Source organism: Hevea brasiliensis, chromosome 7, assembly GCF_030052815.1.
Source record: "Hevea brasiliensis isolate MT/VB/25A 57/8 chromosome 7, ASM3005281v1, whole genome shotgun sequence".
Taxonomy (NCBI): domain Eukaryota; kingdom Viridiplantae; phylum Streptophyta; class Magnoliopsida; order Malpighiales; family Euphorbiaceae; genus Hevea; species Hevea brasiliensis.
The window spans coordinates 96,192,143-96,209,789 of NC_079499.1; the positions used below are offsets into that span (position 1 = coordinate 96,192,143).

General features: G+C 34.5%; 2 protein-coding genes across 5 annotated transcripts; one reads left to right on the plus strand and one right to left on the minus strand.

The window, feature by feature from the left end:
- The first annotated feature begins 2,487 nt into the window (after positions 1–2,487).
- LOC110638214 (probable N-acetyltransferase HLS1) lies at positions 2,488–4,831 on the plus strand. The gene is made up of 3 exons (XM_021788687.2): positions 2,488–3,079; positions 3,291–3,475; positions 3,696–4,831. The coding sequence occupies exons 1-3, from the start codon at positions 2,903–2,905 to the stop codon at positions 4,558–4,560; spliced, it is 1,227 nt and encodes a 408-aa protein (XP_021644379.2). The 5' UTR covers positions 2,488–2,902; the 3' UTR covers positions 4,561–4,831.
- A 3,864-nt stretch (positions 4,832–8,695) lies between these two features.
- On the minus strand, positions 8,696–16,673 carry LOC110638256 (BTB/POZ domain-containing protein NPY5). Of its 4 annotated transcripts, none has more exons than XM_058150219.1 (6): positions 16,047–16,673; positions 15,810–15,926; positions 14,481–15,175; positions 13,012–13,081; positions 11,317–12,495; positions 8,696–9,521 (listed from the first exon to the last, which is right to left on the minus strand). In XM_058150219.1, the coding sequence occupies exons 3-6, from the start codon at positions 14,540–14,542 to the stop codon at positions 8,958–8,960; spliced, it is 1,875 nt and encodes a 624-aa protein (XP_058006202.1). In that variant the 5' UTR covers positions 14,543–15,175; positions 15,810–15,926; positions 16,047–16,673; the 3' UTR covers positions 8,696–8,957. The 4 variants fall into 4 exon arrangements, with proteins under 4 accessions (XP_058006202.1, XP_058006201.1, XP_021644440.2 ...); XM_058150218.1 differs by having other exon boundaries at positions 15,810–15,935; XM_021788748.2 differs by having other exon boundaries at positions 15,810–16,673.
- Between the last annotated feature and the right edge of the window lie 974 nt (positions 16,674–17,647).

Sequence of the window (17,647 nt, forward strand, 5' to 3'; positions counted from 1 at the left end):
AGAATAATTTCATCAAATTAAAGAGCATTTTATTATAATTTAGATAAATAATAAATAAAAGTAAATGAAAATACTATATTATGAATAATGAATAAATTGGATTAACGGGTAAAATTTTCCAAAATTTGTTCATTGTTGAAAAAGGAAAGAATAGTTTTAGCCCAAAACTTGACGTTAAATTAATACATATCATTCCTTTGGTAGATTTAAATTTAATTTTTTATTTATATAATTTATTTAATAAAAAAAAATAGGTAATAAGTAGGAAACCCATCACTATTAGAAGCACATTAAAAAACTTGTTAAGACAATAATTGCTGGTTTCCCATTAGATACAAGTCCAAATCAACCCAATTACAATAATCACATGGCAACCTGTCAAAAGAGACTTACCCACGTAGATTTTTTAGTGGGACCACCTCAAATGTAGGGACCCATTTGCCCCGCTAGTTGTTAGCTACCTACCCTACCCAAGCCATGCGTGTGTATAATATTTGTTTTTTAACTTATGCCTAATTATATTTTCGACTTATTTTTTATATATCAAAATTAACATTTTTTAAATAATTTTATAAATATATTAATAAAATATATTTAAAATAAATATTTAAATAAGAAGGCAGTAAACTTCTTCTGACTTGTCACTGCCTTCCTTTCATTTTCCTCTCCCTAAATATATTATCAATGATTTTTAGGTCATTATCACTAACCCTAATAATAATAATAATAATAATAATAATAATAATAATAATAATATTATGGTGTGAACTTAATAAAATTAAATATTTATATTAAAATATATTTAAAATTAATTGAAATGTATACACACATAAATTTATATATAAATATTTAATTTTGTGATTAATGTATTTATTTTTATATGAATTTGAGTAGGGATGGCAACTTATCGAATTTTTATAGGTATTAGATCCGATCAAACCCTAATCGTATGAATTTAGATAGTATATTTCTCGGGTTTGAGATAAATTAAGGCTTTACATATTAAGTATCTATTATTTAAACTCATTTATATAAATATTTAATTAAATATAAAATATATATATATATATTTTTATGATAATATTTATAAAATTTTTATATATATTATTTTACAAAAATAAAATTAAAATATTTTATGAAATTATTAAAATTTTAAAATATTAATAAAAATGTAATTTATATAAATTTTTAATTTAATATATAAAATTAAACGAATTTTTATATTTTTTGAATAATAATAATTAAATTTAAAATTATTTTGATAATTGACTAGTATAAATTTTAAAAATATTAATAAGATTTAAATTTAAATAGATGAATTTTATAGATATTCTGTTCATTGTTAAGCTCCAGCTTTATGTAGTTATAATAATAATAATAATAATAATTCATCCATGTAGCATGCAAATGATACCATTGTTAATTATTATTAATTAACAATAAAACCATTCCTAATGACGCGTTCACTTAATTAAAGACCCAACCATCAACTCCCCTTCTTTTTCTTTAATTCAGAGAAAATAAATGCTATTCACATGTTACTGCTTTCCATCAGCAACTATGCGGATCTTCTATCATAACCGTCCAATCACACAGCAGATGATATGAAAGGATTCACCTACATCACCAAGGATAGGGATGCGTCATACGGAGAAATTTTGCATTCGCCTTTGGCAAGATGGGCTAAGTGGGTAAAAACATCTTGTGACTGGATCGTGGCCGTTCATCCATAGATTGTGGACAATAGTGATGATGATGACGAGAAAATTGACGGTATTTGGGGAAGTTGTCATAGTCACTGTTGGATTCTTTAACCCAAAAAAAAAAAAAAAACGCAATTTAACAGTTTGATTATGGAGAGAAAAAGCCGCTTTTGCAGCCCACTCACAAATCAACGACCGAAATTCCTGGGACTTGCCCACGTGCCCATTCCCCTCCTCCGCATCCCGTTTTACTATCTTCTACTATGTTTTGCATGGCATATGTGTATATGTACATAGATAGAGAGATGATGTGATGATGATCATGGAATGGAAGGTTAAATGAGAGGTGGTATAAAGAAAAAGGATCTAAGTAAAAAGGTAATGATTACAAATGGGGTCATGATGGAACACCTCCTTCCATAGATATAAATGATTAAAACCAAAATAGAGAACGACTACACCCACAAGACTGCGCAGCCACAGCCGCCATTTGCTCTTCTGGCCCCTTTTCATTTCCATGATCATTAGCCATTACTATTTTTTTCAATATAAGATAAAATGATAATTTTTTTTTTTATTATTAGTATTTCTTACTAGTCCTAGACAAGCACTACGCAAGGGACAGGGACTTCAAAAGCACTCATTTTAATTTAATTTTTTAAAAAATACTTATATATATAAAAAAAGGGAGCGATGGGATTCTACAGAGAGAATTTATTTATTTATTTATTTATTAAAGAAAAAAAGAAAAAGGAGGACCCGAAATCAGGTATTTATAGGCACCATAAGATCGCTTGTTTCTTTGCAATGATGAACTACTCACTTGCCTAAAGAAAGCACATAGCAGTAAGTGGAAGAAGAATAAGAAGAAGAAGAAGAAAAGAGTAACGAGCAAACGTTTATAATTCCCGTTTGGGAATTTTCCCCTTTCTCTTGGTTGTCTCCTATGAGTTGTTATGATACGTATGAGCTGTTCAAAATCCTCCATTTTTTTTTCTCTGCCTGGTTTCGCTAATTTCGAAGTCCTAGCTTAGCCTCTGTTCTTCCTCCTTGCTTATTTCACACGTTATTATTGTTGTTCAGTCTTAACCAACGACCTCCAGCTCCTTCTATCTCTATAAATACACGTATAACCCTTTTCTGCACCAAGAAGCGAAGAAGCTTGACTGTTGTGAATTAAGTGGTTGGGTGTTATTAATATGGGGGAAGAAAGAATGATAGTTGTGAGAGAGTTTGATCCGAGCAGAGATCGATGGGGTGTTGAGGAAGTGGAGAGAAGATGTGAGGTTGGTCCCAGTGGGAAGCTCTCTCTCTTCACCGACCTCTTGGGTGACCCAATTTGCAGGGTCCGCCACTCCCCTGCTTTCCTTATGCTGGTACATACCCACAATACCATACTTGTCCATTTTCACTCATTTGTCTTTTTCTTCTAATAATCCCTCTCTCATTTTGCCACAAACAAACAATCCCCCCAAGTACCTATTCGTTTTTACGTGTGTTTCTTAATTATAATAATCAAGAACTTCATTAAAAAATTAAAAAATAATAAGTTCTAACCCATTTGAGTTTTGATTTTTTGGAATATAGGTGGCTGAGTTGGGTGGGAAGATAGTGGGTATGATAAGAGGCTGCATCAAAGCCGTTACATGTGGCAAAAAGCTCTCAAGACAAGTCAAAAACGCTAGCACCATCAACAAGAACCCTCCTAAGCCGCTCCCTGTTTACACCAAACTTGCTTACATCTTAGGCCTTCGTGTCTCTCCTTCCCATCGGTAAGTCCCTCACTTTTCAATTTGTACTCTACGACGTCGTCCTTTTTAAACAATCTGCGTTTCCAATTCCCGGAATCAAAAAACGACAAGTCTAATAATTAAACACCATTGCCTGCCAATTATTGGGCCTTAATGACCTTTATTTTAACATTTTCCTCAAAACATCTTTGTTTTTTTGTGTATTATATTTATATTAATTAATTTCTTTTTTCTAATGCAGGAGAATGGGAATAGGCTTAAAACTGGTGCGCACTATGGAGGAGTGGTTTCGCGAAAACGGCGCTGAATATTCCTACTTGGCAACTGAAAACGACAACCACGCTTCCGTTAAGCTGTTCACCGACAAATGCGGTTACTCCAAGTTCCGTACGCCTTCTATCCTTGTCAACCCGGTCTTTGCTCACAGAGTTTCCATTTCCAACAGAGTCACCATCTTTCAACTCAACCCTCACGATGCTGAATTGCTCTATCGCCGCCGTTTGTCCACCACCGAGTTTTTCCCCCGCGACATTGACTCGGTGCTCAATAACAAACTCAGCTTGGGCACCTTCTTGGCTGTGCCGCGTGGTACTTACGAATCAGATTCCTGGCCCGGTTTCGATAAGTTGCTATCCGACCCGCCTGAGTCTTGGGCCGTGTTAAGCGTGTGGAACTGTAAGGACGTGTTTAGACTGGAAGTCCGTGGAGTGTCGCGCGTGAAGCGCACGCTTGCTACAACGACGAGAATGGTTGACAAGGCGTTGCCGTTTCTGAGGTTGCCATCGGTGCCCGAGGTGTTCAGGCCATTTGGGTTGCATTTTTTGTACGGTCTTGGAGGCGAAGGTCCACTTGCAGTGAAGATGGTAAAGGCGCTGTGTGCTTACGCGCATAACTTGGCGAAGGAGCGTGGGTGCGGGGTGGTGGCCACGGAGGTGTCGAGTCGCGAACCGCTTAAGTTAGGAATTCCACACTGGAAAATGCTATCGTGCCCTGAGGATTTGTGGTGCATCAAGAGACTTGGGGAAGACTACAGTGACGGGTCCGTCGGTGACTGGACTAAATCACCACCTGGCGTGTCCATTTTTGTTGACCCTAGAGAGTTCTAAACTTGTAATGGTCATGTCAAAGAAGAAAATCGGAAAGGCTAAATTAGTAGAGCAACAAGAAAAGGTCCAAAAAAAAAAAAACCACCTTTATTTTTATTTTTTTTAAATCTTTATTTTTGGGTTTTTAGGGCTTTCGGTAGGGTATTGATGTGGAGGATTTTGGGGGATAAAAAAAGAGGGAATGAGAAGATATGAGTTTTTGTTGTACAAGGGAATATCCCCACTTTTGCTTGCTTTTCAACTTTTTTGTAAATGGATGTGGCTTTTTAGATCCTCGAGCAGCCAAACGCAACCTTAGTTTGATGTGGGGGGTGATGGGGTTAGGGTTATCTTCTTTACTTATATTCCCAAGTGTCTTTAAGCGGTTCATGTTTGAGATAGAGATGATGAGGTGAAATTGGAATATCCTCAGTCCTCACCCAAAAACTAAAACTAGTGTGTTCATGCAATTAACTTTTCTTTTCTTGCTTCTATCGAGAATAGGACTCTTCTTGGCCGTATCAATTATTCACTTTCTTTGATTATATACCCTTTGTTGATCCTATTTTCTTTGGTTAATTGGTTGCGAAGTATCTTTCTAATTAGGGTCGGTGGACATCAAAAGTAAAGCATATTGGACCAGAAGTTGTCTTAATGAAGGGGCAAAGGTGTCTTTCAAGTGTGTCCCAAAATATATTCATAGATTGTAAGATATAGTTGTAATGGACAACTTTTTTATGTGGATGAACTTTGGTGGTGGTGTTGGGGGATTCTTTTTAGGGCTTTGCTTTCATTATAATATATATTTGAAATTGACAGGAGATTTGGCTTTGCATTGAGAGAGAGAGAGAGAGGATAGTACGAGTGGGTATAAGGTATTTTCGCTTCCTCGTCTTTTCCTTTACACAGGGACCCTTGTGTTGATGGCTTTAGTTTGGAACTATGGACCATTGTGGAGGTTCTCAGATTATGACGTTTTTGGAACCAAATAAAATAAGATTTGAATATATCTGTACCTAATTATCTTTCCATTATCGCTGCTGCCAACAAATTTTTCTCAATCCTTTTATCTCACATCGCCTGCTTTCTTTATAAAGTTGGACTTGAGGGTCTAAAATAATATCAAATCCTCCTCTTATTTGGAGGTGATTTGTTAGCAAAAATTTTTCTTGATTTCTTCGTTTCATGCTTATAAACCCTGGATCTTTTTATAACTTGTTAGTGCCTCTCACTTTATCAATTAAGTTTCAAGATTGGACTTGGATTTCTAGCCATCACTATCACGAAAAGCAAATTCTACTGAAAATTCAAAGCTAAACCCACTTCCCTGTTTTTATCTTTTACCCTCTCCCTGTTTTTCTCACCCATTCCTTTTGTGTTTTCCAGATATTTTATAGCTAAAAATTTCATGATCATATCTTCAAACTTTTATTGCTGAATTATTATTTCAATTGAAAACGAAATTTACCATTAATTAATCCTATCTCTTAAAGGTGGGATTAAAAAAAAAGGTAGACTAGAGGTAGGTTAAGTATGCACTAAACTACTTGTTTAACAGTGGAGTGATTGAAAGAAATGGGGTTTTGCTGGGATCATGATTCATGAGAGGGATAGTTGAAAGCAAGTTAGAAAGTAATGTGATGACAAGTATTTGATTTCCAGCTGGAGTTTAAATATTTATCTAGTATTGTAGATAAACAAGTCAAAACCCAAAGGAAAGGAAACCAATCCAAGAATGGCAGAGCCTGCCCCACACTTGTACCTGCTTTGTGGTAACTGTTTTATCCATTCTTTTATTATTATGACTTGACTCCAATTTTGATCTCTTCCTTTGATCTACTGTAACTGTTCAAGAATTGGACTGCCCAATGATTTTGGTTAGAAATTCAATTTCATATTAGCCAGTGGCTCTTTAGACTAATTTCTCAAAACGATTTATCATTCACTTGACATATTATTCACTTGATAAAATCAAATTTTAGTCTTTCACTTGAAAGACTAATTAATGATATGCAATGGCAATTAAAGAAATAACAAAACCAAATTAGCCTGTAATTTTCTTGAAATAGAAGCAAGTAAATTCGTCAGGGATTGCATACACAAGCACCTAATAATGTTAAAGTGAAGTTAAAAGACAGGAAAAAAAGCAAGGGTCACTCATATAATTAAGTGCTAAATTGACTAAAAGTTTAGTATATTCCTCCATGATAATGAAGTTGATACATTGAACAGGAGCTTTCATTTCAAAGCTTTCCCAAGTCTTGATCAAATTAATATAAATAGAGATTGACAACGCGTTTATTTTTTATTATTTATCTTAGCAATAATACAGGAAACCAACAAAAGTAAGTATTGACAAGATTTGATTACTCTAATACTAACAAAGGCAGCATAAAAAGCAGGAATTAGGCTAAGTATTGACTGGTGCTGTCTCCATCTTTACATGTTAAGCTAACCTTAATATGGTTAATTAACATGTTTAGGTGTGAATTAGTCCAATTATTATTTTTCTTGGGAAAAGATATGTCCCTCAAAACAGGGTTTCCACTTTCAAATCAAAAAGATTAATGAAAAGCTAAGCTTTTGAATGGGTCCTTACCCTGAAAATTACATTAATTATCTGTTGCAAATTATAGTCAAACATGGTCGGCTCTCTGCTTCCTTGTCTTTGCTATAGCTAGTCTTCTTTAACAGTCAATGAGCAGAGTGGCCCATCTTTTTGACACCCCCTTTTACCAACAAAGTTCCAACCTTTCACTTGAGGAATTGGCAATTGAGCTGTGGTTGGTAGTGTTTGATCTGGAGGGATTTGATTGCCTCGAGAAGGAAAGAAAAAAAAAAAACAAAAGCAAGAAGCAATCCACTTGGTCTATTGCATTGTTTTTCTATCTTTGAGAATTTGAATAAAGATGGGAGAAGAAGAAGAAGAAGAAAAGAAAATTGAGAACCACCCATTGGCTAATATTTGTGTGGACCAATCTCAGGACATCTGAACTAATTAAATGTTTAAAACCTGGTCTACTAAATCAATTTGTGGGCAAGCACTGAATCTACTCAAGGTCAATTTTTCATGGATTAAATTTGCTAGGTTTGGTCCAAGGTTCAAAAGGAAGATGCCATTGTTAAAAATTTCTTGTACCCTTACCTTCCAAGATTTTAATATTATCAATTTCATGATGAGGTTGCTTTTTCGCTTATTCTTCAAGATTTCTGTACAATATCACAAGAAATAGATCAAATTGAGCCCAGTAACCACAGAACCTAATGGGCCAAACTGGACCTGACTTGAGCCTGTATTCTATATTTTCCAAGATAAGGTTGGCAATCATGGCCGAGCAAGATAAAGACTTCAATCCCAACCGCCTTAACGGGGTTACTGGTGATTGAAAAGCCTAAACAACACCTTCAACTTCAATTCTGAATCCAAAGAAATCAGTTATGGACCATTAGTTTTCCACTCAATTGTTGGAAAGTCTGTAGTTATCACAAGAAAATTCAAGAAACGTCAACATCCACGTCCAAGCTTAAGCGCAAGATGTGCATAATCCTTCATGGGCGGGAAGTGATAGCTTACATTTACTTCAATTTAGTGATAACAGCAGATTTAGAAGACTTGACAAGAAGTCCAGAAAAACGTGTGGGGTTTTGTTGCTGAACTTAGAAGATCATATCGGCTAGTTGAGAAGCAGGCAGCTGAGTTTAAGTTATTCGAAGCTTGGACACACGATGTGCAGTGAATAATTGAAACGGTGAATAATAAGCCGAAACAAAGATAGACTGTAAAACAAAGTCAAAACGATGCGTTGAAGGGATTTTGATTCTTGGCTAAGAACAAGAATGGGAATGGCGGGAGGAGTTGTTAGAAGCTAGTTACAGCTGGTAAAGATATTTTCCAGATCAATTGTAGATAGAAGATGTTTTTTTTCTGGCTGTTCTCTCTTATACAACTCATGTATAAGAACCATAGTACATTACAGAAGTTAATGATGAATGAATAGGATCATTCATTATCTTTCATACTTTCAGATGTTCTTGATTTCTTCAGCTTGTTCATGAACTTTATGATCCCTCATCTGTGCAACTTTTCTTTTTATCACACCATGCATGGTGGGGTAATTGAAAAAGGATACCTCCGAATCCAATACAAAAGAGGAACTGTATCAGAGAACATATCTTAGTCATTAAGGCCAACAGCGAGTATTAGGTAGCTCCATCTCTATGCAGAACCAAAAATTGGTAGCGTAAGATCTCAAAGAAATCAGCTCCCATTCCTCTCAACTTGTCTCTTTTGCATGAAAAATTCCAGCAGAAAATCAGCTGGAAAAAGTGGGTTTTAATTTCCTAATGGTCAACTAGGTGATAATTTTACAAGCCAAGAGATGCATGATCTAGTTCTTCTTCTGTGTATCTGTGACTTGTTAAGATACAGAATGCCTCCTGCTTCTGGAAGGGGTGGATTTTGCTTCTTCAGCAGCTGAACCAGGACTCTCCGATGTATCAGAGCTGCTAATCTCACCATTTCGTTCTTTGCTTGACCAGAGCTTTGAGAAGATCTTTGACATGACTAAACCTTTCATTTTATTGGCTGCAAGCTTTTCAGCATCACTTTTAGCACCATCATTCGGATTTCTATTGCTCCCACCTAATCGTAGTGTAGCAAGTTCCCCTTTCAAAGCCTTTATATCTTCAGCTGTTGGCACAGCATCCCAGTCCTCTTCTGTGTTGGTTGTAGTCGACCTTGAGCTCCCATCATGAGATCCACCAGGAAGTAATGCCCTAATGGACCCTGGTAGTTCTGGTGTGCTGTTGCCAGCAGATGATGTTGCTTGCCTAACCTGCTCAAAGAAGAGGACCTGCACAACGACCCTCAAGGGAAGCCGCTCATTTTGCACAGCATGCATGCAGGCATCCACTGACAACTTCCTGCAATCCATCAATCTGCATATTCTCTTTCTCTCACTCTTACTTATCCCAGGGTGTTCCTGCACCAAAAATAACAGTCAGTTGTAGCAAGTACTTTGAAACCAGTAACAACCACCTGTGCATGCTTGCAACTCCAATACAAAATTTACAGCCGCATAATTTGGATTAAGAAAAAGGAATGGGAGAGGTGGATCAATGAACGAATATGTAAAAGCATAAATGAGCCTCATATGCTGTTTGTGAGATGGGCTTTGACTCATAAAAATTACATGTACAGTTTAACCTTATATATATATAAATACAAATAGTCTTTAGCAGAGTATAGATTTGGTAATTTTCAAGTGAAATAGGGATTTTTTTTTTCTTGATATTTAAGTGGCATGTGTAGAGAGAAACAAGTCAATCCAAATGATTATCATCTTCCAAATGTAAAGTAATGCTTACTTCAATGGCAAAACTGAGGGTAATAAAGATGGTGACAAATAAATTGAAGCAAACAGCATTTCCAGCTTCGTCAAAGAAACATCTATCTATATCTATATAAATATTATAAAACTGATCTTTGAAATAGGTTAACACAATATTGCCATACGTTTATCCTATTTTTTTGCCAAGTGGCATGTCTTTTCATTTTGATCTTCTATCTCATTCATATCCCATATCATGTTTACATTAACAAATATTGCATAGTGTTTATCCTATTTTTTTGTCAAGTGCCATGGCTTATCCTTTTGATCCTCCATCCCGTTCAAATTCCATATTATGTTACAATAATAAAATACCTATTTATTGTCATGAAGGTATCTTCTTGCAATAAATTTCACCTAAGTTTTATAATATTTATATAGATAAGCCATCTTTCATTGTTCAGTATAATTGTATAACCAAGTACTTAATTTCTTATAATACAAAAATTTATGACAATAATTATAATTTAATTAATATTAAGAAAATTAAAATTCATAGTTATAAATTATATAAACCAAAGCCAGCTTTTCGTTATTAACTATAATTATAAAATCATGTATTTAATTACTTATAATAAAAAAATTTATGGCAAAAGTTATAATTTAATTAATGCTACGAAAACTAAGAGCTATACTTATAACTATATAAACTAATATTACACATCAAAAATCAAACTAGCCACCTCCTAATGCAAATAGAAAAAATAATATCCAACCAAGATTCTCTAAAATAACCTACCAAATGATATTTTAGTAACAAAGGCATTATAAGAAATATAAGAATTTATTTATATACATTTTATTGGCATTTTATTCTTTATTCTTTATATTTATTTTCAAAATATTATTTATTCTTCGCATTTATTCCGTTTATATTATCACAGTTTCTTTTACAAACATATCTTAAAATATTTTAAATAAATTAAATATAAGAACAGAAAATGTTATATACTCGTATTTCCATTCAACTAAATAATATATACTAATAATGATTATATCCGCGCAACTCGTGGGCAAAAGTCCAGCATTTAATATAAACCTAAAATATGATGAAATTATGACCACAGAACGTATCTAGCCATAATGACACGATACTTTGAAAATCTCTTTTATACAAAGTATCTTGAATTTTCAAACACAGTGGCACAACTCTGCTTGTCAGAATAACTCAAACAAACAAGGGGGAAAATGATTTTTGGTTTCTTATCATTGTAGCTAGGCAAAAATGTCACATAAATAGACAAGGAGAGAGTAATGATAGTTGATGCCATTCTTTTATATAGGCATGTGTGTGCACTTGTTGATGTTTACATATAATACCAATAAAAATCTTATTTATTAAGCATACTTAAAAGGTCAGTATGGTATATAATGTTCAGGAACTTACCTTAAGATACATATCAATGGCACGGTAAAGTCCATCATGGGATGGTCTTGGGAAATTAGACACCATTTCTGCAAGTTTAACAAACTTTGAAAGAGAGAGATTGGGATCTCGTGCAATTTCAGCAAGGTAGCTCTCAATCAACTTTGCTACCTTCATCTTGGAACCATCTGATCCTAACTTTGGGCTTCTACTCTCCTGGTACTCATTTTCCATGGGAAAATCACTCTGAGCATTCTGTTTATTCATCACAAACTCCTCTACTAAGCTTTGCACGATATCAACATTATACATTTCTGTTTCCTCAGCTGGGGCACGAATCAAAAGATCAGCCGCTGTAGCATCCTCTAGCTGCAGGCCAATCCTTTTCATCAGTTCATTCCTTTCCATCTCTCCACATTCTAACAGAATCACTGCTCTTAACAACCTGAGCATAAAAGTACAGGGAACGCTGCCTTTCTCTGAGGGCAGTAGCCACACAATGGCTTCTGCTAATGATCTATATCTTATGATGTCACCACTCTGTATTATTCCCTTGCTAAAACCTGGCAATCTTCTCAAGGCATATGCATTCAAGGATTCGCCAATTACATCACCAGAGACTCTTCCTTTCGTTTTGATTGTTGTAATTACCCTTCTATACAAATCAATGTGAAGCTCGCAGAGATCTTCCACCCACCAATCTTTTGGAACTGTTTGAGGTTTTCTTACACCATTCCAGATGGGATCATTCCCATTCTCAGATGGGAGCTTTCTCCTATTATAGGTGTATGACCACTCCACCTTGGAAGTATCAATGCAAGCCTTAGAAGCTATGGAATCCAGGCAATGGCTGACCAGCTTTAATTCCTCAGCCCATGGAAGAAGAGACTTTGTGGTTTGAAGAACAATAATCGAGTCTTTCCAACTACGGAAGATGCTAGAATTAAGGAAGACTTCAATCTTGTAGATGAGATTTCCTTTCTCAGCAGTTTCATACATTTCAAGGTACTCTGCTGCACATCGAGCTGCAACCACATTATATGCATTAAGAGTGACTGTCATACCATAACAGAACTTTGTACATATCTCAAAAGCTGCAGGTCCACCGGGAATATCCTGGATGTGAATCTCATCACTGTTCTCATCATTTATGTTTGCAACCAGTTTCTGCAGACGTGCACTCTTGGACAACAGTGGAAACTATAGAAATATTTTGGAAATTAGTACAAATGAAACCAGAATTTCTGATAACAGAAATGTCAATACAGGTAACTGTATTGATATTATCTAAGGCATAGCTGCTCTGACCAATTATGCAGGCGCATTTTAAAAATACAAGAATAAAAAGAGCAGGTAGGATCTTCAATATAAGTTATTAAGAAGGTTAGAGCTATAACTTGTTGTCCACAAACCCAGTACACACCAGTGTACTGTATAGTAGGACTGTAGAGTGAAACAGCCAAAGACATTGGCACATTTAGCCAAAAAGAATTCTGATCTATTCTCAACTTTTATTTAAAGTTCAAGGAGGAAGGAACATAAAAGGATTTGGAATAGACCCAGCCATTAATGCCAGAATGATCTACTTTTATTCCTAGCACCATTAAGAATTTGAAACATTACTGAAGAGAGTTTATTCCTTGCGTTATATGCATGGTAACTGGTAAATTATTGTACAAGATAGCACCCAGTTGAAAGATCAAATAGAATTCATACCTTATGCAGATAAAATTTCACATCTCCAACATTAATTACTATGTCAGTCGCCAGCTCAGTTGCCACATACCTGGACACATAGAAGTTTTTCCAGTCAGATTACCAACAAACTCCATCGGATTTAGGAATGATACAAAATTTCTTCATCTAACAAAGAAAGCCAATTATTGAGATAGGTTACAATGAAAAAATGAAGGATATCAACATGGGAAATGAAAGGAAATAAGAGAATTGCTCATATGATATTAAATTGTTGGAGGATAAAAATATTTTTAAAACAATAAGTGAGTATTTTCACCAGTCTGTGATATGAACCATTCGCTTGATTCACCTTTTTCAAGGAGCTCTACATGTCTGGATGGCTGTCAGTGCTAAATAGACAAATCGCAGAGGTGGAACAAGCTAATGCTTAAGCTTAACATATAATAGGGAACGTTTTAGTCAAAGCCAAAGAAATATCAGACATTTATTCCTTGAATATTTCTTTTGCCCTGCTAGTAAAATAACACTTATATTGGCTGCTTAACATTGAATACATGAACACCATTACCGAGTGCCCTTTTAAAAATCATTAGGAAGAAATGGGCAATAACATAATTTTCCATTACAATGTTCACTAAGTCATAGGTGGATTTATTGTATTAAACCTCAAATGGGAGAAATCTAAACAAAAATTATGTACAACAAAAGCTATTCCTACAAAAGTTTGGTCCCTCAATTTGTTAAAAAAAAAGGGGTTATGTCCCTCAAGAGCCAGCTAAATTGTGCACTTGCACGTACACATGCAAAGGGGGAAGAGGGGAAGGGAAGAGAGAGAGAGAGAGAGAAAGAAGTTCCTCATTTAAGTTGAACTTTGAGCTGGATGCATTTATTGTGAGAATAGTTATATATTCTTGGTCAAAATGATATGTTAAAACTGTTTCCTCTTCAACACAATGAGGCAAATTGGAACAGCTCAAGTCAACACTGTAAAATCAAGTGAAAAATGGGGGAACATAAATATTCCTTAAATAAGAGAAATTTGAATTATTGAAGCACAAGGTAATACACAGAACATTTATAAAAAGAAACCAACCCCAGAAAGGGTATAGTTTGCAATTATTTGTCAAAACAGTCTATTAAGGTGCCAAGCTAGTACAATTAACTGAAATTGAAAGGACTGATTTTCAGTGAAGAAAGAATACCCTTAAATTAACAAATTATTTTGTCTTTTTTATCTTTCCTGATGCAACAAAGTTGCAATCCATAGAAATCAAACAACAGTGAAATATCAACACATAAGGCACATGGAAATAATTCATTTGGGAAAGAACTAGACAAGTTATGTGCAAAGGAAAATCAGCTATATATATATATGGTGGATAAATAGGAGAAGGGGAGTTTCACTGGCGAGATTTGAACCCTAGTGACAGTCCCCAGATTTCACAATATAAAATTAGAAGAAACCAAAAGAGGGATCCAAGACTCACCTAATATTGTCCCCATCCACCAGAAACGAATCAGGCTTGGATCCAAGTTTCATGAACTTCATTTTGCCAAATAAAGATCAGCTCCCCTCCCTTGCAGAATCTAATTTCCAAATTGTTTCAAATCCACAATTACAGAAGCAAAACCACCATGAAGGCTTCAGGGAAGAAAAAAAGGGAAAAAAAAAACCCAGAAATGAGATTGAACTCCTGAAATTGACCAGCTGTTCAAGCCAAAGAGAATGGATCAAAGAAAGCTTGATGATGAGTTTCTTAACGTGTCCGAAATCTTGCCCACAAAACAAGGCCAAGGTGAGAAAGAGAGAAATGACTAAATGGAGTCAGTATGATCTTTGACAAAGTGAAGTGAGTTTGCTTCCTGAATTGGTAACAGAGTCCAAGGGCCCAGGACTGAGAAGGTTAACTAAGGAGACAATGTCTAAAAATTGTCTTAAAACATTTATATAAACTAAAGCAAGAGAGACACCCCCACTTGCTCAAAACTGACACCACCGTCCTTATATCATTTGTTTATGCTCCTCTCTCTTGTTTTTGCTTTTCTTAACCAATGGATCTCACACACACTACTAAGAGACCTTTACTTCTGGTCCACAAAGCTTCAAGACCAGAACCCCAGAATGCAAATTCCTTTACAAATCAAAATACCCTTCCAGCTCTTCAATTTAAGCTACAAACACCTGCAACCAGAAAACAGCATATCTTGGTATCAGTTCAGGGAACCACCGAAAGATTGGACAAGAAGCATCAATTTGGGGGTTTCTAAAAGAAAGATTGTACAAGGGAGCATCACTACCAACAAAGTTGTTTCAAAGTGGACTTGAATAAGCGAGATTGCTAGAATCAAAGTCGAGAATTTGACACAGAAATCAACGTAAGAACATACTATATTCTTTAACCAAAAAAGATGTGAGAAAAGAAAATAAATAAAAAGAGCAATAAAAACCCACCACAAAAGCTCGTGATCAGCTTGAGAACACCACTCAAGAACATCTCTGCTAGTCATTTTATAACAAATGCAAGAATTTGAAAACATGCCCAATAAAAAGAAACGGTTCACATCAAAAAATTGTTTTCATTAGACAATTACCAAGTGAGAGCCAGCTCTAATGCACAAAAAAGAATAAACAAAAAGAAAATGCAAGAACAGATTTCTGTTGGAAATATAAACGAATAAAGCCCAGGTCAAGTGAAGCAAAACAGTCACAAACAATGGCAGTTTGATAGGAGAATCATCAAATACATGAATGAAAAGGAATTCAATTGTTTAGAAAAACAGAAGAAAAGCATGAGAATCAAAATTTGTTACTTTACCTTGAAGATGTGTCTCTAGAAACTGCCCAAAATGTCTGATAGCGAAGCACCTTGTGTTTCTTATCAATTTGAAGATGTGTCTCTAGAAACGGCCCAAAATGTCCGATCGCGAAGGACCTTGTGTTTCTTACCAGTTAGCCAAGTACCAAAAGATAAGAAGAATCATATAAGCATGGCAATAGTCACACAGCAGAAGAGAACACAATACTACGTTCAATGCATGAGAGGGCCTATTACCTGCAGGACAAAACCCAAAAGGAGTAACCCCACGTACCACCAAATCCACCCAACAACACCCAAAAACTTCACATAAAAAAAATGAAGCTGTTCCTCATCTAATCTTTTGACAGCCACCACTGGCTACACACACACAAAAAGCCAAATCTCAGAGTGTTCCCACCCCATCTCTACTATTTTCCTTTGAATCAGCACCACCGCCCCCCACCACCACCCCACCACCTAGCCCTCAATGTAGACTCCACAAGAACCTTTAATCATATAAAACTAGCGATTCAGTTTTAACAAAGTGTCCTTATTTCACTTTGGCAACAATGAAATAAAAACAACTTTTACTTTGGCTGTAGACAGAAAAAGAGTGACGTTTCTTTCAAAGAAGAGAGAACCCAAAAACCACGAGGCCCCCACTTCCCACCTCACCTCGCCATTTTCTTTTTCTTTCTTCCCGAAGTTAAAAGATTTTCTTTCTCTATAACTTTCTGGATCTACAGTCAATCTGACTTGCATGACTCTGGTGTTTCCCCTCTCAAATACAAACTGACTTTAGTGAGTTACGTTGTGTTCTTATATTTTAGTGAGCGAAAGAAATAAACTGAGGAACAGCCCGTGTACCAGAAAACGACCCATCCATTCCCTTCTCTCGTACTTCGATAATAATGGCATCCATCTCATTTTCTTATTTATATTCATTTTCCTTCCGTCATAATGACTGTAAAGTAAAACTCCATGAAAGCTTGTCTCTTTTTTTCCTCGTGCCATTTTTCCCATTCTCGTCATTTCATCCCTGCCTTCAATGTTAAAAACTGAGTTTTGAATTTTGGATTCTCACTTACCATTTATTTTTAATATCATATTATTATAAATATGACTATAAAAACTAAAAAGCTTAATAAACACACACTTTATATATATATATATATATATATATATATAAAGTGTGTGTTTATTAAGCTTTTTAGTTTTTATAGTCATATTTATAATAATATGATATTAAAAAAAATGATAATATATATATATAAATTAATTTTATATAAATATTAATATTAATATTTAATTTAATAATTATAAAAATATCACGAATAAATTAGACGTGTCATTTTCCTTTTATTAAAAAAATTAAAATAAAAAGACTTAAATGCCTATGAAATGAGCTAATTATAATTTTTTACCACAAATATAAAAATATTAAAATAGCCTAATTGATTTTGTACTTAAAAAAAAAAAAAGGAGTAGATCACTTCAAGTTCAAAATTTTCCATTTATTAACTATAAGATTTATTACTTTTATACTTTTTATTATATAATTTATTAATTAATAATCAATTTATTGAAAATTTTTTAAATAAAATTATTATGCATACTCTTAATTAAAAAAAATATATGTATATAAAATTTTAATACATTATTATTATTATTATTATTATTATTATTATTGCTGCTTTATTAGTATATAAAAGTTCCATTAGAGTTAAAATTTTGTAATAATGTGAATTTTAACTTTACTGTCTCCCCTCTCCTCTTTTCCTTTTCTCCTTCCAATTTCTTCATTAGACGACCATCGATGAGTTTTTCATTAGTAACTATCCCAATTGATTTTTTTT